Source organism: Stegostoma tigrinum, chromosome 3 (assembly GCF_030684315.1).
Source record: "Stegostoma tigrinum isolate sSteTig4 chromosome 3, sSteTig4.hap1, whole genome shotgun sequence".
Lineage (NCBI taxonomy): Eukaryota > Metazoa > Chordata > Chondrichthyes > Orectolobiformes > Stegostomatidae > Stegostoma > Stegostoma tigrinum.
Window position 1 is genome coordinate 17,365,788 of NC_081356.1, and position 21,992 is coordinate 17,387,779.

Here is a 21,992-nt window from a genome sequence, read left to right on the forward strand (position 1 = left end):
CTGAAGACGGAGCGAGGCACTGAAAGCTTGTGTTTTCAAATAAACCTGTTGGAATATAACTTGATGTCGTGTGATTTTTGAACTTCTCCATCCCAGTCCAACAATGCCACCTCCACATTATGACCACACTGATATGCATTGCTGGAACCCAACTTCCTGATTAAAGGTCTACCCCGGATACAATGATCTTAGGGGCCTTGCTTTGTCATAGTAATTCGCAAGTTTAAAGCCATCCATGGGAGAATGATTCATAATGACATTTCAAATAATATTCTTAAAGTGTCTACATCATGGAAATTGTGTCTGCACAAGTCATCAAGCATCTATTCTCATCCCATTTTCCAGCACTTGGCCCATAGCCCTGGTGTTTAATGCTTCAATTGATCAACTAAATATTTCTTGAATGTCTTTACAGTTTAATTTGCTCAGTAGTTACATGATGCCTAACAAAAGGGAACTTTTTTTTGTATCTTTTTCTCTTGTATTCCTCATTGTTGTGCATAAGAGTTGAAACTCAAGAAAGTGGTTTTAATATGATCCTAAAATCTATTTCTGTGGCTGAGCTTTTAAGAAGGCAATGGCCTAGTGGTATTATTGCTGGACTGGTAATCCACAGAACCAGGTAATGTTACAGGGATGTAGGTTTGAATCCTGCCACGGCACCTGGTAGAATTTAAATATAATAAAATTCTGGAGTTAGAAGTCTACTGATAACAATGGTTTCATGGTTGTTTGTCAGGAAAAATCTATCTAGTTTACCAGTAGCCTTTACGGAAGGAAACTGCCATCCTTACCCGGTCTGACCCACAGCAATGTGGTTGACTGTTTACGGGGGGTTCCCAAGGTTAACATATCCTTATGGTGGGCTGCTCTGAACTAAATGCAGACCAAGTGACATAACATCCACCAAATTGAGATGATGGCCAGTATTCCATTTTTGTACAACAGTTTTTCATGATTTACATCTTTTTCTATTGTTCATGCAACGTGGTCGTGACTGGTGAGGAATCCCATTACAGCAGCCGGGGAATTTAAACTTAATGAATAAGTCTGGAATTAAAAGCTAGTTTCAAGAATGGTGAGTATGACAACAATCATCGACTAACATACATATCAACTTGACTCACTAAAGTCCTTCAGGGAAGAAAATCTTACCTGGTTTGATTTACATGGGCCTCATATAGCTTAGTGTTAGTTTTTGCCTGATTAAGCACCTGTAAGGAATTTCAGAATATGTTCCAAATTAAATACATTATATAAATGCAGTTTATTGTTTTTACTGTTTTTCCATTTTTTTCCTGTCAATTTTCCTTCTGCCTTATTTTGAAAATGTCCTTATGGTGTGCAATTCTATGGAAATTCGCTTCCCTCTCGTAGTTTGCCAAAATGGCCTTTCATCAAAACTGAGCCCATGCTATGATTTTGAAGATACTCAACCATTTAATATGGGGAGTGGTGGTGCCGGTTGTGCAGTGTGATCATATCATAAACTTATGTTACCACATTACTTTCAACAAAAAAAATTATATTGACTAAAAGAAGAACTGGAGTGACTTTTATACTGGCAAATCTAATATGGTTTGCAAATGCTATTAGTATGACACCTGATGCTGCTTCTGCAAAAAACAGATAACTCACCATATGGGGTCCTTCCATATTGGACTGCTTGATCTAAAGAGCTCTGTGACTCACCTCCTTAGCGAGGTAACATCATGAATACTATAGTTTATGGTCCATTACAATCACTGGATTCTTTTCCATTGTTGTGATCTTCGCTCATGTTATGACTGGTCAAGTCAAATCCCAGAATTAATTTGGGCTTGATAATTTTTTATTCAGTTTTAACAATGTGGTCTTTCACTCAAATGCAAATATGCAATACAGTTCAGCAGAGAAGGCTGCACCATGAGACCCTACCATGCTGATCTGCTGTCACTAACTAGGTTGCTGCTGCCTCCAGGGTACAGAAGGACAGCCAACAGTGCCAAAAGGAGGACAGAGGGATGTACAACACAGAAACCGATCCTTCAGTCCAACCAGTCCATGCTGACCATAATCCTAACCTAAACCAATCCCACCTGCCTGCCCTTGACTCATAACCCTCCAAACATTTGTTATTCATGTTGTCTTTTAACATTGTAACTGCACCCACATACACCACCTCCTCTGGAGTTCATTCCACACACAAACCACTCTTTGTATAAAAAAGTAGCTCATTTCTTTTTTAATTTTTTTCTCCTCTAACCTTAAAACAATACCTCATAGTCTTGAAATTGTCCACCCTAGGGAAAATACACCTGCTACTCACCTCATCTATACTCTCATGATTTTATAAACATCTATAAAGGTCATGCCTCAGCCACCTACGCTCCAGTGAAAAGGTCCAGCCTTTCCAGCCTCTTCCCATCTCTCAACCCTCCATTCCTGGCAACATTCTGGTAAATCCCTTCCGAACACTCCAGCTTAACTTCTTTCCCATAACAGGGTGAGCAGAACTGCACACAGTACTCCAGAAGAGGCCTCACCAAAGTCGTGTACAACCTCAATATAACATCCCAGCTCCTACACTCAAAGATCTGAGCAATGAAGGCAAGCATGTTAAATACCTTTTTAAACACCCTAATTGTGATACAAACTTCAAAGAATTATGTACCTGAACTCCGAGGCCTCTGTTCTACAAGACTACCCAAGGCCCTCCTTCTAATTGTACAAGGGCTGCCTTTGACATTGACCTTCTCTACTATGCCAATCTAAATGCCATACGCTTCTCTGCTATTTAACACTTACTCTTGCCTCTGCTCCTTTACTCATCTCCCACCAAGAATCATGCTCTGCCTCTCTCACAACTGCATGTAACAATATTTCATTCATTCTCGTTCCCCATCAACCTCCCACACCACTAATCCTGGAAGCTTGACATGTCACCTCAGTCCCTTAGACTACATCACCATCTTTCTCCCACATGCAACAATGCCAACAGTTGTGCCACCCAGAGTTACTTCATTCATTCCCATCCTTTCTGTCATTACAGAATAGCCAGCCCATAACAGAGCTGAGTGAGCTTGTATGGATGGAAGTATGCCCAGGCTCTGGATCTTGGAGAATTCTTGCTCTCACGGGAGAAGACTGCAACTGCTCCTCCAGGGAAGCTGAAATATCCATATACCACTAAATGAATAAGTAACTTTCTTCATTCCACTGCCACTCTTGCATTAACCACTCCTGTTACTGTCATTCATTGCACAAGTCTTTGAACCACTGGTTGAGCATTCACCCTGCTCCACTCTGCCTCTGTCATGTAGGTACCACCAGCCTCTCTATGACCTTTGCAAAAACAAAACACCCAGCTTCCCCAGAAGCACCTTCCTAGATTTCTGATGATGAGAGTACAGAGGCCTCAGATGAAGCATTGGCAAGGATGCCTCCTTCATCCTCTCACTCACTCAGAACACTGACACCTCTATGGGAATGTTTGGAATATTGAGTCTGTGAATCCAATCTGGTCAGCACCTCATTACAACAGCTCCATGGCTAATGGAGGAAGAAATGTCCCAGGTAGCTGACATTTGGAGGACTGCCAGAGAAAAGGCATCTGCTCAGTCACAGGCAGGATAGGACCCTGTAATGCCAGCAGAGACTTCATTGCAATGCATGGACAGAGCGGCAGTTACAGACAGGCATCTGGGATGCAAATCCTGTGACAGTCTGTCTGCAAACAGGTTGGCAGCTGCCATGGGGAAACCCACTAAGCAAACACAGGAGCTGCTGAACTCCATTGTCACAGCAATTGGTTCACAGGACCAAAAGCATGAAAATAAGGGATCCTTGGCTCTGGTATGATATCTCCTCTGCACAAAAAGAAAGACTGATGTCTGAAGGCAACTAGCCACAGGTAGAACCACACAGACAGGTCTCTCTGCACTTTCCATTCAGGGTACTGCAGAGGTAGCCAGCCCCTTACCCTCCCAACCTCTAGATGTTCAAAGTAAGGAGGGTCATCTGTCTAAACCTTCAGGGACAGCAGACACCACTCCAGCTGCAGAACTGGGGAGTTCAGAGAGATGCACTGGGAGACAGAGAAAGAAGAAAATGCATTGTGGGCACATTGGTGACATGGGTGACAATTGCTTATATGTCACTATCAGTTTATGTCTCTGTATAGGCTCTAGATGAATTTACACACAGTCCACCAGCACTTTATGGCCACAGATAAGGTTCCATGGATGGAGGTCTGCACTGAGAGGCTACTGCACCTAATGGAAGCAGGGATACAGTGGTATTGGGTCACACTGACAATTTTAGCTCTCTTTGTTCAACGTCTCTAACATTTGGCACTCTCTATGTGCAAGCGTGTAGTTGTCAATGGGTTGTTGGCAATGCCAGATAGGTGCAACGCATAGAGCGAGTTATAACTGTCTAGATGACCAAGAAGCAGGCAACCTGTGTGCTGTACATTCCTGGGTGCGTGACTCATATTCTTTCCCTTTAAATTCTCTGGGAAAGATCAGTGTCTGCTGCAGTCCCCTCCTTCATAGTCACTTACCCAACGTACTCCGAATGCGGTCACAGCCGTTTCTGTTTTCTTCCCCACTGTGCAATTTTCGATTTGCATCAGGATCAAGTATTCGTCCACCAGCAGCTTCTGGCTTCAGCCTAAATGCAGCAGAGAGTCCCCAAATATCCACATCCCTTCCCTTGTAGTCAATCCCACAGATCCACAGGCTTCACACTTCTCAAATTCCCCGCAACCCCATGTGCCTATGCCTTTCCCACCCAGCCACTGCATATGAGGTGACCATGCCTGGTGCAGTCATACATTTTCCCTCCTTTAAGCCAGGGTGATCCTAACAGTTGATACCTACCCCACACCCGACCCATTGCACCTTTCTCAGCCGTGTTTTATTGTGCCCCCCAGCCCATATAAATCTTACCCCTCTGTACAATTGTACTGTGCCCTTCCACACAGCCCGACGGCTCCAGTGCCTGAGAGTAACCTGCTGAGGCTCGTACCATGGCTGTACTTGCCCTTTGACCCCATGCCCCCTCCCCATACCTATGGAATAGACATACTGCCCGTGGAGTACACCCTTAACCAACATGACTGGACAGCCCTGGGCAACACAACAGTTCTGACTGTTGCACATACATCTCTTTGATGAAGTTAGCCCTACCTCTCAAACTGGTGATGATGCAGCCCATAGTCTGACCATGACCCACTCCCCAGAATGCAGTGGCATGGACCCCCAGCTGAGAACCTGACCTTGGCTGATCCCCTGAATTGGTTTGGAGCTGCCCTTGACTTACTATATCAGGAACCTTGGTGGATGGGTCCCGCCATGGACTTCAGGGAGGTCTACTCCCCTAACAGCTGAATACATAGCTGCCTGTTTGCGACATACTCATTGCATTTGAACATGGTAGCTGCTAGCATCTTGGTGCCAGTGTGAGATTGATACAGCAAAATGCCTTACAGGAGGACATGCACTCCCCCCACGGTATATTTCTGAGCAGCAAAGCAAACTGCCTGGTTACGTGCAAGGCAGGGATTTTGTAAGCATATCGGTATCCAGTGAGGGAGCATCCTGAGACGCAGCCTACTCCAGTCCAAGAGATTCGGTCCTGTGCCTGTGCACAAAGTATACCTATTACAGCCCTTCCATATTAGTTGCCAGTGCATCTTACAATGTAAGTCAGTGCTCCCGGAACACCCTGTCAGTGTATCACAGGGATTCCAGGATGGCTCTGAGGGCTTTCCGAATGTTGCATGCCAAAGTCCATGGAGCAAGCATGCATGTAGCTGGTGCTGGTGGATCTTGCACTGGGCTGCTGTTTCTGTTGTAAGTGTCATGTCATTCAGAGCAAATGGTGAGCTAAATCCGCCAACTTTCCTTGTCGTGCTTCCCCGATGTCAAACTTGTTTGGCAAATTTGGTAAGATAGGAGGCTGAGGTAAGTTGAGCCGTTAACAAGGCACTTACAAACAATAATCATTGTCAATTGGCAACCAGCCACTGTCCAGTGAGAATCTGACCACATTGCTTGTGAAAAGCATAAAAAGATAATCTGAGTTTGAGTTCCTCCCAGGCCTTACCACATTTATCACCCGATTCTGCCACACATTTCATCATCGCGAGTTTTGAGAAGATTTGTAGCTCAGGTTGAGTTTCTGGACATGAGTTTGCTCGCTGAGCTGGAAGGTTCGTTTTCAGACGTTTCGTCACCATTCTAGGTAACATCATCAGTGAGCCTCCGGTGAAGCACTGGTGTTATGTCCCACTTTCTATTTATCTGTTTAGGTTTCCTTGGGTTGGTAATGTCATTTCCTGTTCTTTTTGCAAGAGGGTGGTAGATGGGCTCCAAATCAATGTGTTTGTTGATGGAGTTCCGGTTGGAATGCCATGCTTCTACGAATTCTCGTGCGTGTCTCTGTTTGGCTAGTCCTAGGATGGATGTGTTGTCTCAATCAAAGTGGTGTCCTTCCTCATCTGTATGTAAGGATACTAGTGATAGTGGGTCATGTCTTTTTGTGGCTAGTTGATGTTCATGTAGCCTGGTGGCTAGTTTTCTGCCTGTTTGTCCAATGTAGTGTTTTTGACAGTTCTTGCAAGGTATTTTGTAAATGACGCTCGTTTTGTTGTTGTCTGTATAGGGTCTTTTAAGTTAATTAGCTGCTGTTTTAGTATGTTGCTGGGTTTGTGGGCTACCATGATGCGAAGAGGTCTGAGTAGTCTGGCAGTCATTTCCGAAATGTCTTTGATGAAGGGGAGAGTGGGTATGGTTTCTGGGCACGTTTTGTCTGTTTGTTTGGGTTTGTTGCTGAGAAATCAGCGGACTGTGTTCATAGGGTACCCATTCTTTTTGAATACGCTGTATAGGTGATTTTCCTCTGCTCTGCGTAGTTCCTCTGTGCTGCAGTGTGTGGTGGCTCGTTGGAATAATGTTCTAATGCAGCTTCGTTTGTGGGTGTTGGGATGGTTGCTCCTGTAGTTCAGTATTTGGTCCGTATGTGTTGTTTTCCTGTAGACGCTGGTTTGAAGTAGAGCCAACAGTCACTTATGAACCTTCCAGCTCAGCGAGCAAATTTCATCATATCCGATGTCACTCAAAACTATCAAAGAGTCTGCCAAAGATTTTACTCTCTGTATGGTTTGGACACCATCATAAAGTGGGACAATTTATAGTTATAACTACTCATAAAAGAGTCACCATTTTCATTCTACTATAGCTCTTGCTTAAATGAGTGAAACATGAGAAAAAAGAAAAAGTAAAACGAAATAGATTCTGGAAATATCTGTCATTTTATTAATTATTTTTAAAATAATCTGTAATGCAAAACCGTATATTTAACTTCATATGAGGATGGGGCTGGGGAGTGGTTGTCCCAGCTGATAGCAGAAGACAAGCTCTCAATCGGCCCTTCCTCAGATTTGAAGGATTTTTTCAAAAATAAGATAAAAAGGTTCCATCATGTCCATAACTTGGGTTTGATCTAGTTAGGATTTAAATGTAATAATTTCCTTAGTTCCCTTGTTTTGGAATTACAGCTAAATTAATTCTGCTGCCTCACAGTGATGCAGTAGCAAAGCCCAGTCTCAAGTATTCCTTAAATTTGTTTCAGAATTCAGCATGTTTTGCACTAAACACCATTTTAAAGGCTATTTCCCCCTTGAAACCAAAAGTTTCAAAGTTGTGCCAGCAGGATTTTATAATGTGCCTCCTTATTCTGATATTAAAAATGTTACATCCAAATACAGGAGCATTCCATCAGTAAAATGATTGAAGATACAATACCCAAGAGAGATCGATACCAGTAAAAATGGCCTAATGAGTGAAGAAAACTAATGATCACCCAGAGATAACCCACCACTCATTTAACCCATGCTTTGCAAGCTTTGCTGCAACGCTGGCACAAAGTTAGCACTCTTGTCCAAAGTTCAGGTTTATGATTTCAAGCCGCATTACTGACACAAAGCTGAAATTTTAGTGCAGTACTGAGGGACTGCCGCACCAGCAGAGGTGTTGACTTCCAGATGAGATGTCAGCCAAGTCAATGTAAAAGGTCTGAGAGGAGCAAATTACTGCAGTTGCCAGAATCTGAACTGAAAACAAGAAGTGCTGGATATCACGGCAGGTCAGCCAGCACTCATGGAGAGAAAGCAAGCTAATGTTTCGCGTCTAGATGACTCTTCATCAGAGCTGCTATAAGCAGGATTTCTACCAAAACATTTTAAGCTGGCCGAGTATGTTAAATTCCTTTTCACTCTATGGCAGAATACTTTATTAAATTTTTGTGTTTATCTTGTAGAGGAGATGGAAAGTGAATTTTGGCAATAATAAATCATTTGACAAATCAATTAATTGGACGGGGTGTGTGTGTGTCTCTGTGTGACAGAGCGTGTGTGTGAGAGAGAATGTGTATGTTTTCAATTTTTTTGCATTTGAGAGTGCGGATGAGTGTGTGTGTACATGTGTGTGCAAGAGACTATATTCGTGTGCATATGTTTGAGAGAGTGGGTGTTGTGTATGTGTGCTCAGTGCAATTGACAATAGACAATTGGTGCAGGAGTAGGCCATTCGGCCCTTCGAGCCAGCACCACCATTCATTATGATCATGGCTGATCATCCACAATCAGTAACCTGTTCCTGCCTTATCCCCAAGTACTCATAGTGGAAGTGATGAAAATCTGTCAAATACTACAGCTAGTTCCTTCTTGCCTCTTGCCCAGTTCCTACAATTCAGGGTCTTAGCTCAGTGCTGCAGAAAGATAACGTTGTGGCCTTCTGAATTAACCCGTCACAAATTAAACCATGAAATTGGGAAAACCTGTAGAGCACACCGTTAGTTATTTTGGCTGTGGAAACCAGGCCATAGGTTGGAGCAGAGATAATGGGAACTGCAGATGCTGGAGACTCCAAGATAATAAAATGTGAGGCTGGATGAACACAGCAGGCCAAGCAGCATCTCAGGAGCACAAAAGCTGACGTTTCGGGCCTAGACCCTTCATCAGGAGCAGCTGTGATGACAACCATGAACTAACCATAATATTTGGATGGGAGTTTCTAGTGAGGGAATAATTGGAAGCCCTATTCTGGCAAATTCAGTGCAACATTTCGATCTGTGATGATCACACATTTCTCTTGTTATCAACAGTTACAGCATTGAGCACAATGCATATATCTTCCAGAGTTCCTGCCAGCTTCTTTGTTCTGATGTAGAGATATCTCTGTGCAAATTAATAAATGGGAAGATTTTTAAACTGGTTCATCCTCAAACTGCTACACAACATTCTAACTTGGTAAATACCTTGATTCTTTTTTCATCACTGTCAAAATCCTGAAACTCCCTACCCAACACCGATATCTCTATCACACAAACTGCAGTAAGAAGAATCACAAGCATCTTTCCAAGGATAGTAATTAATTGCTAATAAACCCTCAATCCCGGAAAATCAATGATCTTTAGATACAATTTAAATTTTGAGATGTACCAATTGAGTGCAAAGAATGATTCAGTAGGAAGTTGAAATTGTCAATAATATGAGTTTTCCTGTACACTAGTGTTGATTAAAGACTTATTTAGAATCCATGTAATTTTAACCCCGCGCAATATAAATTCCAAAGCAATTAAATGGTGTTATAAGTTTGTCATCCTATGCATTAAAAACCATTACTCAGTCTTGTTTTTCTTTACCCTTGTACCTCTGCATTTTCGGCAGCAAAACATGCAGCATTTTTTGAGAACAAATAGAATGATTACTAAACAAATAAACAGAAATGCTATCACATCCAGGCAATGGTACTGGTACCAGGACAGGGAATGTGCTTCAGGCCGCAAATGCTGAGCTCCTCCGTGGCGCATTACAAACTCAATCCAGAACACTGCTCTCTCCAATGGACTCATTGGCTGGTCACGTTGAATTTGAGATAGCTTTAACACATTTTCTTTGTAGCTAAGAAAGACATAAATAATTTATTATACAATCTCTCTTCATTTTACCTGAATGCCCAGGTATGAACAATAATTTGCATTTACATAGTGACATTTATTTTATCAAAACCAGATGCGTATTGACAGAATTAGCAGAATTATACCACTAGAAACATCTTTACAGGAAGGTCAAACATGCTCTCAAGCACTTTGTACATGTGCTGGATTCAGGTCCGCTGATCAATGACAGAGGGCAGTGTGTTATTTACACTTCCTGTACCCAATGCCAATATTTGTTGTTTACACAAAGTACAGCAATCCCTGCTCTCTTCACCAACCCAACCCCAGAGTCCTTGCCATTCTCCTGAGTAACACTGGGAGGGAACAGCAGAAGAAGCAGTAGGCAAAGGGAGTGGCATAAGTAACATCAAGGATAGAGAGGGAGGAAGCTGAGTTCCTGTTTAGCAACCAGATTTAGTTCTATCAGGCAACCTCTTATCTTTGCAAACAAGTAAATATCCTCTGGGTTGTTTAACATATGTCTGCCAAAGTCAGCAAATTACCTCTCTTCCCACTCACAAATCATCAATGAAACTAGATCCAATATTTGAATGTGAGTTTAACCTAAACAGATAAATAGAAAGCGGGACATAACACCAGCGCTTCACCGGAGGCTCACTGATGATGTTACCTAGAATGGTGACGAAATGTCTGAAAACTAACCTTCCAGCTCAGCGAGCAAACTCACATCCAGAAACTCAACCTGAGCTACAAATCTTCTCAAAACTCGCTATCCAATATTTGAATTCACATTTCAGATCAGTGACCTTTGTTACGAAGAGATATTTCTATCTATTTCAACTCCCTGTTGGCTTCTCTATCCGAGATTCCTGACTGCAAATTACTGCTGCATTATGAGCAAATTTATATGCACTGCAAACTGGGTGAAAACTGTCCAAAATGACTTCAGTCGAGCACCAGTCTTACTGCAACAACTGATATCAAATTATTCATGGATCAATAAAGTTGGCAATGTTAAAGTCACTGCAAATAAAAAACTAATAATGAATGCTTAGACAAATGGAAACTCAAGCCCACAGCCCTCTACATTTTTCTAATTGATGGTGCATGTTCCTTGATGATGTCAGCCAGATTCTAAATTTTTCAGGCAATCCTGGTTACTGCCAACAGTGGGCAGGAGACTATCCACAGCTTTCACAGTTTAGGGTCAAAGGCAAAATGACTTACTCCTGTTCCTATTAGTTGTTGCCATAGACCCAGAGGACCATAGGGCTGCTGTCTCATCAGAGAATTGGGTGGTGAATTTATCCTGAGGGTGACCATGCCTCAGCGATGCGGGAATTGAATCCATGCCTGCATCGCAAACCAATCTTCCAGCCAACTGAGATATCCAATACCCCCTCCCATTCTTATTAAAATCTGGTTCACGCCAAATTTTAGTTGTATTCATATGAAGCAAATGAAGCTTGCACCGTTTTACAAGAGGCAGAGCAGAGCAGCATTTTCTGTTTCTGCTACAGGCACACCACATCATTTTTGATAATCCTAAATATTTTTATTTGCAACACTTGCCTACTTACCTGGCAAATGACTTCTTCACTCGTGATTAATGGTAAGGCAAGACTCAATGCCAAGTGATGGATGACTCCAAAAGTTACTTGCAAGCTACATCATGTTGGGTAACAAAGAATTCAGTTGTTGGGGTGGAGTGGTCACAGTGGTACATGCGGCTATCAGATGGGGTCCTTTGGTGAAATCTAATTTTGACCACCCAGGACAGCAATACTGGTGCATTGGGTGCATCACCATCCTCCTTCTCTTCTGAACAGCTCTTGCACCTTGCTCCTCCTGCAGTTCCAAGCTTCATGGCAAGCAACATTATGGAGAACACAATAGCCATGCCCATTCTGCGGACTATCAATCCTACACACACTAGGGGCTGAATCATATGTATTTCTGAATACGCCCAAGTTGCGCTGAATCTTTTGGAGGGTTACTTGCCATTAAGCCTAGCAAGTTTGGTTGAGTGATGACTGTATAAAGATTTATAAAGTCATGAGGGATATAGAGAAAGATGAATGGCATGTGTCTTTTCGCTAGGATGGAGGTTTTCAAGACCAGGGGTCATATTTTTAGGGCGAGAGGAGAAAGATTTAAAAAGACACAAGGATCAAATTTTTCACACAGAGGGTGGTTTGTGGTGTGGAATGAACTTCCAGGGGAATTGGCGGATGTGGGTAGAGTTACAATATTTAAAAGACATTTGGATAAATACATGAATAAGAAAGGGATATGGGCCAAGTGCAGACAAGGTGATATAAGTTTAGTTTGGGACTATGTTCAGCACAGACTGGCTGAACCGAGTGATTTGTTTCTATGTTGTATGACTCTATGAGTTTTCCTGCCATATCTTAGCAAACTCACCCGTTATTTATCTACCCTACACCAATGTAGAGTCCGATTTTGGCCCCATCTGACCACACATACTATACTTTCAAGAAAAATTCACCGCTCAGCCAATATCCACCGAAAAAACAGCATTGGTGTCTGTGCATTTTTAACAGGAAGCTCAGCACTCTGATGCATGCTGGCATTCCAAAGTGGCCCTGCTCAGTCAAGGATAGAGTCAGTACATGGCAAAAATAGTGAAAGGTTGCAGACCTCAGATGCAGAGACATGTGGATGTCCTAGGAAGCTCAGTATTCAGATATAGCCAGTAATCAGGAAAGCTAACAATGTAATGGTTTACTGTAAGGGGAATAGTGTAGGGAGGTTACACTTCAGTTTGGCGGCATATTGGTGAGTCCACATCTGGAGTACTGTGTATGCTACTGATCAGTGTATTTATGGAAGGATGATAATGCATTGGACACAGTTTAGAGAAGATTTACTAGAATAATACCTGGAATGTCTGGATTGCCTTTTGATGAAAGGCTGTATGGCCTGTTCTGCTCCTACATTTTATGGTCTAATGATTCAACTCAAGGCTAATATTCTGAGGCATATGGAGATTGGCAATAAATACCATCCTATATGCATAAATAAATTCTTTAAAAACTCACCAACCCAGGTGAACTTCCGTAGCATTCCATCAACAATAAGTATATCCTTTCTTTGAAAAGGATAACAAAACTGTACGCAATACTCTAGATGCTATCTCACCAAGGCTCAATGAAATAGTTGCAAGACATTTTTACATCTGTACTCAAATTCCTTTGTGATGAAGATTAATACACCATTTGCCTTCCATACCCATTTTTACACTTCTTTGCTGGCTTTTAATAACCCATGGACAAAGATACTCAGGTCCCTTTGGTCACCAACATTTTCCAACCTCTCACCATTTAAGTAAATTTTTCCGCCAAAGTGAATAACTTCACACTTATTCACATTATTATTTAATCTGCCATTTTCTTGCTCATTCGATTAGTCCGTTCAAATTCTGTTTCCATCATCCTCAGACTTTCACTGCCTCTCAGTTTGTGCCATCAGCAATTGTGGAAATATTACAATTGGTCCCCAGATCCAAATCATTTGTATAGATTGTGAACAGCAGTGGCCTTGAGGTGTCCCACTGATAATCAACCTCTATCCTGAGAATGACCTATTTATTGCTTGTCTCTGCTTTTTGTCTATTAACAAATTCTCAAACCTTACTAATACAGTACCCCCAATCTGATATCCTCTCGTTTTGTTCACTGACCTCCTGTGCAGGATCTTATCAAAAGCATTCTGAAAATCCTAATACACAATATCCCCTGTTTTCTTGTCTGTGCTTCAATGGCATTCTTAAAAAAACCCCAACATGTCTTAAATACAAATTCCCTTTCACAAATCCACATAGAAAATAATGACAAAAATGAGCAAAGTCTAACTTTTCAATTATCGCTTGTTGTAGATGTTGGTGTATTAGCTGAGCTAGGAGTTACATTTGGCAATTTCTCAATGGTTGGACAGTTACAACAGTGCCACCTTATCAGGGAGATGCCAAATTGTCCAGGTATGTCCAACTACAATCTAGAAGGACAAGGTCAGCAAATGCATGGTAACACCACCAATTGCAAGTTCCCCTCCAAGTGATTCACCTTTCTGATCTGGAGCTGCATCACTATTCCTGAACTATCTTTAGATCATAATCCTGGAATTCCCTCTCTAATAGTAAGTGAACTGTAGCAGATCAGGAAGGCAGCTCATCACCACATTTTCAAAGACATCTGAAGATCAGCAATTCATGTTGGTCCAACCAGTGATACCCACATTCCATGAATGAATTTTTAAAAAGTCTGGTTCTCTGATGCCCTTTAGAGGAAGGAAATCCGCTGTCCTCACTTTGTCTGGCTTAAATATGTCTCCAAACCTACAGAAATGTGGCAGACTCTTAATCTAGCAGTCACTCTGTTCAATAGCTATTAGGGATAAGCATCAAAACACTTGCAGTGCCTGTGATGCTCCCACATGCTATGAAAGGTTAAAAACCAAACCCCATGTTGATACAGTTTTCCCAACCGGCAGGAAATGGTGATCAAGAGGGTCAATCAGATCGTGGTCAGCTGAGGCAAGCAAATAGATCACAGAATGAGTGGTAGCTTACACGCTAGCTTATCAAGCTTGGTGAAAACCCTCCTATTCCTCTTGGCCCACAAGCAGTGCTATAAGGTCAGTTAGCACATGGGTTCAGCCCTTTTTGTCCTGCACTGAATTTCCCAAAGCCTGGGAAACCTGGTTTCCTATGGTTAAAAGTAAAATAACTCAAGCATTAAGGCATGCAGTCTCATCGTAATACTTCACTGATAACCTGCCTCCTGCCAGATTTGGGGTACGTTCCTTTCTTGCTAAATAATCAGACTTGCACTGGTTCAAAGTATGTTTACATCCTGTTTGAGATTTTTTACTTTTTAGTCTTTTGCATGAATCACACCCACCCATTTCTAGAAGTTAAGGTTCAGTTGTGAACCCATGGTTCAGTGGTGCATTCTTTGAACATTATTACCTTACCTTGTATCATTGATCACCGTGTTGATGGCATTAACTAAATCGTGTTTATTCAATGTAACAAAACTGAGAACCACAGCAGCTCCCTTTGCCTTCATGTGAGCCATATTATCAGGTTGATCAGCAAACAGTGGAATTCCGATCATTGGCACCCCATGGTAAATAGCTTCATATATACCATTTGTACCACCATGGGTGATAAATACTCTGGTCTTGGGATGTCCTGTAATTATATTTGCAGAAAATAAAATCAGCTAAGCCTTCATTATAATTAAATTTTGATGTACGATAAAATTTCGGGAGATACGGTGCATTAAAATACAACGAAATTTGCACACTCAGCTAGGCTAAGTGGTAGCACTCATCTTTGAGTCAGAAGATTCAGAGTTCAAGCCTCAGAGACCTGAGCACCAAATCATGCATGGTACTCCAGTGCAATTCTAAGTGAATGCTGCACCACTGGAGCGCTATAATATATTAAACCAAAGGCACCAGTTACCTTTCCAGTTGGATAACGTATCATGTTCCACTATTCAAAAAACAGCAGCAAGTTTGCTCAATTGCCCCTGCTAATACACTCCTCAATTGACATCACTGAAACAGATTACTTAGTTTTTATCTTAGAGGTGTTTGTGGGACCGAGCTGTCTGCAAACTAGTTAGCTCGTTTCCTACATGGAAAGTACACTTCGTAAGCATTTGAATTGATTGTAAAATGCACTTAATGCTCGAAAGTTGTGAAAGGTGTAAGTTAATACGTGCACTATTTTTTCTTTAACGCAATAGAGGGTCAACTTTGTCTCCTTTTAAAACTTGACCCTGCATTCTGTTTTAAAACAGATGAATGAAAACATTTTATTAAAAAAACTACTGCACATCTGTTTCCATTTATTTTGCAATGCTGAAACAATATTTATAATTGCAAGACAATGTAATGTCGACAGCTTCATGTTCCATTTAGAAAAGCAAAAGCTGAAAATGGATTAAATTATTTCAATAATTTGGGAATCAAGCTAAAAGCAGGGCATTCACTAAGAGGCTGATTGGAATTTTAAACAGTACATTATTAAATTCATTACAAAATGCCACAGAATCCAAAGCTTTGAAGATAAAAGTTTATCAAATGAATAAATGAACACATAGCCCAAGGTTCAGTTTGGCTCTGTGTTGAATTAATTACATTGATTTTGGTAACAGTAGAGCATTACAACAGAGTTTAGCATCCCTAGAATTTAGGGATTAGAAAATTAACCAGAAACTCTACTTGTGATCACTGCCTAGTGACCTCATCCCGCAAGCTGGAAGCCTTCACCTGATGAATGAGCAGTGGTCGATAAGCTTGTGATTTAAAATAAACTGTTGGACTATAACCCAGTGTCATGTGACTTCTGACTTTGACTACATCAGTCCAACACCGGCACCTACACCTCATCCTGAAAGTGTGCCCATTTTGGACAAGAAATGATCAGGCTCAGCTATGATGCCAAAAAGCCTGAGAATATTTAATATCTACATACACATGCAAAATGACTGTGCGGATAAGGAGCCAGACAGCAATTAACCAATACAGACCCAAATACACAAGGTTTAAAATAGGATTGGTGAGAAAATGAGAATTCAGCTTTTACCAAGTAGGTCATTTTGAGGCAGCCATTTATACAACATTGTGTTCGATGCCAGCGTCTTCGGTTGTTCACCAGCATAACTCCAAACAACCTGAAGGATAACAACATTGGGAATAAATAGACAAGTTGAATGCAACATGGTGCTTAGTTTTTGAGTATTTGAGAAGGAAATTGCACAGTTGTTCTAATGCAGCCCCATTGTAACTTAAGTCTACCAGAAATGCCACAAGGTCACAAGTCTTTGTGAGGCTATGTAGGGATGGACCTACCAACACTTCTACAAAGCTATCAATGTAAGGCAGTCAGACTGAGGACGGGAATTCCGTAAATTAAAGATGCATGCCTTGGCCCTATATCAGGAGATGGCTCAGAGTTAGCTAAAGGTGCATCAATTTTCAAAAGGCATATCTCGATGATAGGGGCTGAGTGAGGTCATCCTGACAAGGATGGGGACGTGGACCTTGCGACAGTTGATGGAATTTTATTCTTAAAGCAAAAATGACCACTTTAGGGGCACTTAGAAACCAACTCCTCGGCCAGCACTCCTTTGATAGATTTTCTACCTGCAACAGTGGTTGAAGGGGAAGAGTACAGGAAAGCTCTTGACGTAAGCCATTCAGCTCCTTAGCCTTGTTCTTCCATTCAATTACATTATAGCTGATCTGTATGTCAACTCCATTTACCCTGCCTGTACTGTATAACTTCAGAACCCTTCCTTAACAACAGTCAATCAATCTCTGCCTTGAAAGCTCCAATTTACACTGTTTGGGTGAAGTTATTCAAGATTTGTACAACACTGTCTGAAGAATTGATTCCATTCTTGAATAGCCTAGCTTTAAGTTTAAGATAATACATTTTACTTCTGGATGTCTTCACAAGAGGACAAAGCTTTTTTTAAATCTTCTTTGTCAAACACCCACTACAGTTTAATAATCTCACTTACACTACACCGCCAACCTGAATCAAGAGAACACAATAAGGGTTTATGCAAACTACCTAAAAACTTAACTTTCCTAATCCTGGTAACATTCTGGCGAATCTTCACTGTAACCCACTCCAAGGCCAACATAACCTTCCTGAGTAACTAAACAAGCCAGCATAGATCCAATTCTCTGCTGATCATAACCCCATGTATCTTATGAGCATAAACAACAGAAACTGCAGACAGAATCATCCTAACAAAGGTCTTCGAATTACAAAGACTTACTTATAAACGCACATACTTATGAAAGTGATCCCTTACAGGGGGTGTATTTTAAAAGACCTAAAATATGAACATGTTGCACTTACAAACAGTTGCTTTACATTGCCCTGCATTGTGTCCCCACTTGCATGCAAGTCGACTTGCAAATGGACTCCAGTGCAGACTCCGTTCACAATAAAAACCTAAAAAACTGCAGATGCTGCAAATCAGAAACAGAAATTGCTGAAAAAGTTCAGCAGATCTGGCAATACCTGTGCAGAGAAATCAGAGTTAACATTTCAGGTCCAGTGACCCTTTCCCAGACTCCGCTCACAAGCCAGAACTGCCTGGACTTAATTCAGAAACTTCCCATGATTCTTCACTGGTCGACAATCAGAACAATCACAGGCACTGATTCAAGGTCACAAATCACACAAATCAGGTTCTAGTCCAACAGGTTTATTCAAAAACAAAAGCTTTCAGAGCTCAGCCCCTTCCTCAGGCGTAGTGTGTGAGAGAGAGAGAGTTTAAGACACAGAATTTATAAACAGAAATGTAACATCCTTAAAACTGGCTACCCCTTGTTGAATCTTTAATCAGTTAGGAAGGAGGCTACTGATATATGAGCAGAATGTATATGTCACTACACAAACATCTTGGATGAAATAATTCGTGTGTGTGCGTGTGTCTAAGAGAGACCGCATGTGTGTGTGAGAAGAGACTGTGCTCGCATGGAGAAAGGGCACACATGTGTGGGAGGGAGAGAGAGAGAGTGCGCATGTGTGCATGAGCATGTCTGTGCGCAAGTGTGTGTGTCTGTGCAAGTGCATGTAAGAGAGTGTGTACGTGAGAGAGCGCGCGCATGTAAGAGAGAGACAGAGTGACGAAGTGCATGTGGTAGAGGAAGTGTGATGGAGTGCATGTGACAGTGAGTATATGCGAGAGAGGGAGAGAGAGTGCGTGCGTGAGAGACAGTCAAAGTGTGTGTGTGTTTGTGTGTGAGAGAGTGAGTGAGTGAGAGTGAGTGAGTGAGACAGAGAGACAGACAAAGAGTGAGTGTGTGTGTGTGAGAGGCAGAGGGAGAGAGGCAGAGTGTCAAGGAATGAGTGAGTGCATCATCCTCTGACATTTTTGCCACCTACAATCGGAAGCTACCACCTAAAGGATATTTTCCTACCCATTCCTTGTCCACTTTCCGCGGGGACTGTTCACTCTGTGAATCCCTCGTTAACTTCACACTCCCCACCAACTCCTCTACCACACCCGGTACCTTTCCCTGCAAACACAGGAGGTGCTACACCTGCCTCTACACCTCCCCATACACTCCGTTTGAGACCCCAAACAATCCTTTCAAATCCAGCAGAGATTCAGCAGCACTTCATCTAACCTCATTTAATGTATTCCTCACTCCTGATTGTGGTCTCCTTTGTACTGGGGAGACCAAACGCAGACTAGGGGACTGGTTTGCAGACCATCTGTCCTCTGTCAACCAACCCAACCTTCTAGTTGCCATCCAATTTAACTCCCCCTCTCTCTCCCTTTGTGGCATGTCCATCCTTGGTCTCCTCCACAGTCAGAGTGAGGCCAAATGTAAACTGGAGGAACAACACCTCATATTTCGCCTTGGAAGCTTACAGCCCAATGGCCTGAGTATTGACTCCACCAGCTTCAAAATCTCTTCTCCCTCAACTTGCTCGTCTTCTGACTAACCTATCCACTATACCCTTCCCGCTGACCAATAACCCCCTACCTGCATCCAACTATCAGTTCTGAAGAAGTGTCACCAGACCTGGAATGTTAATTGACTTTTTTCTTCACAGATGCTGCCAGACCTGCTGAGCGTCTCCAGCGACTTCTGTTTTTGTTTCCACCTATCCCCACCTCTCCTACTCTCACTCCAGCCCCACCGCCCTCCCACTAACTATTTCTGGGCTCCCCCTGCTTCCCCCACCCCAACACGCCCAAATCCTGGCAAAGTGTTTCAGGCTGGAACATTGACTTTCCTGCTCTGGGATGCTTTTCCAGCTCCACATTTCTCCATGCCCACTCTATCCAGGCTTCTCAATACTTTGAGATCCCACTTTTCAATTCCTTCAATTACAAACCTAGAGTCCTCAACAGCTCCTCATATGACAAACATTTCATTCTGGGATCATTCTTGTTAATCACCTATGGACCTCCTCCAATGCCAGTACATCCTTCCTTGGTTAGAAGGCCCAAAACTGCTCAGAAAATTCCAAATGTGGTCTGGCCAGACCCTTGTAAAACATGCACAATACACCCTGGCTGTTGTACTCTAGCCCTCTTGAAAAGAATGCAAAACATTCCATTTGCCTTCCTAACTACTAACTGTACCTCCATGAGAGAATCGTGAACTAGAATTCCCAAGCTTTTTCTTATTCATTCTGGATTTAGTGCCCCTCCATAATTATCCAAAGGGAAGCTTGACCCTTTATCCTTCAGATTTATGAAGCCTCAAGCCATTTAGAAAATAGTCTACGTCTATAATCTTTCTATCAAAGTGTATAACTTCACACTTTCAGAGGTTGTATTTCATCTGCCACTTCTTTCTCCACTCTCCTACCCTGTTCAAGTCCTTCTGCAGTCTCTCAGCTTCCACAACACTAACTTTTTGTCATCTGAAAACTTGGCAACAATGCCCTTAGTTCTTTCAATTGGATCATTAATGTACAACGTGAATAGCTCTGGTTCCAATACAGGCCTCTTTAAAACACTGTTAGTTACGGGCTGCCGTCATGAAAGAGACCCCTTTATTCCTACTCTCTGCCTTCTGCCAGTCAGCCAATCCTCTATGCATGTCAGTATCTTGTCCTAACACCGTGGGCTCATCTTATTGAGCAGCTTCCTATGTAGCACCATGTCAAAGGCTTTCTGGAAATCCAAACATATCACATCTACTGACTCTCCTTTGTCTAATTTGCTCATTACCTTCTTAAAGGATTCTAACAGACTTGTTAACCATGACATGTCATCGATGAAATCGTGCTGATTCAGCCCCATTTTACCATGTACTTCCCAAGAACTCTGCAATCTCATCCTTTATAATGGATTCTAAAATCTTACCAATGACCGAGGTCAGGCTAACTGGGCTATAGTTTCCTGTCTCCATACTTAAACAGGGATATTACATTAACAATTTCACAGTCCTCAGGGGACTCTCCCTGATTCCAGTGACTCCTGAAAGATCACCACCAATGCACCTATGATCTCCTCAGCTATCTCCTTCAGAGCTATGACGTGTAATCCATTTGGTCTGGGTGACTTATGCATCTCAGACCTTTCTGCCTCCCCAGCACTTTCTCCTCACTGACAGCCACTACGCTCAACTCTGCTCTTGACTCTTTTGAAGTTCTGCTTATGTTGCTGGTGTCTTCGACCATGAAAATTGATGCAAAATATCTATTCAGATCTTCCACCATATCTTTGTTCACCATTACAATTTCTCCAGCCTCATTTTCCAGTGATCCAATATTCACTCTTGCCTCTCTCTTACCTTTCATATATCTAAAAAAAATCTTATGATCTTCTTTTACATTACTAGCTAGCTTACCCTCATATTTCATCTTCTCCCCAATTTATCTTTTGTTCTAAACTTATCCTCTGCTGATTTTTAAAGATTTCCCAATCCTTTGGCTTCCTACTAATCTTCAGCACATTGTATGCTTTTTCTTTTGGTTTTGCATTTTCCCCAAAACCCCCCTTGTCAGCCATGGTTACCTCATCTTCACTACATATGTTTCTTCTTCCTTGGGATGAATTTCCACTGTGCCTCCCAAATTACCCCCAGAAACTCCTGCCATTGCTCCTCCATTGTCTTCCCTGCTTGGCTCCCCTTCCAATCAATTCTGACCAGTTCTTCCTTCATATCCTTCTACTTACTATTACTCAATTATAACACTGTTACATCTGATTCCACCTTCTCAGAAGAGCTCCAAACTGAACTACAAGTGACATTGAATGCTTACTTTCAAAACTAAGCTGAATGCTGAAACATAAAGAAGCTCTGTAACTGCACTGATAACTAGGCAAGAATATTGGGAGGTGTGTGAAAATTGGTGATTACCCTGGAATGTTGCGTGATCTAACACTGCCCAGTCATTTAAATAATCAATCCCCTTTGATAAGATCAACTGAATCTGAAAACGTTAAAGGTTTAGTTCTACGACATATTCATGAGGCAATGACGCCCGGCAAAAAGCCTGGCTTGAAAACAATGAAAATTAG

At 42.0% G+C, this 21,992-nt stretch overlaps 1 protein-coding gene across 8 annotated transcripts in view; it reads right to left on the bottom strand.

Annotated features, from left to right (window-relative positions):
* Nucleotides 1-7,278: 7,278 nt before the first annotated feature.
* LOC125449840 (UDP-glucuronosyltransferase 2A1-like) overlaps nucleotides 7,279-21,992 on the bottom strand; it is an 82,064-nt gene continuing 67,350 nt past the window's right edge. For all 8 annotated transcript variants that reach the window (XM_048525799.2, XM_059643611.1, XM_048525807.2 and 5 more), the window contains 3 exons: nucleotides 16,568-16,655; nucleotides 14,944-15,163; nucleotides 7,279-9,949 (listed from right to left, as the gene is read on the bottom strand). In XM_048525799.2, coding sequence (XP_048381756.1) covers nucleotides 9,667-9,949; nucleotides 14,944-15,163; nucleotides 16,568-16,655 — 591 coding nt within the window. In that variant the 3' untranslated portion in view covers nucleotides 7,279-9,666. The remainder of the gene's footprint in view (nucleotides 9,950-14,943; nucleotides 15,164-16,567; nucleotides 16,656-21,992) is intronic.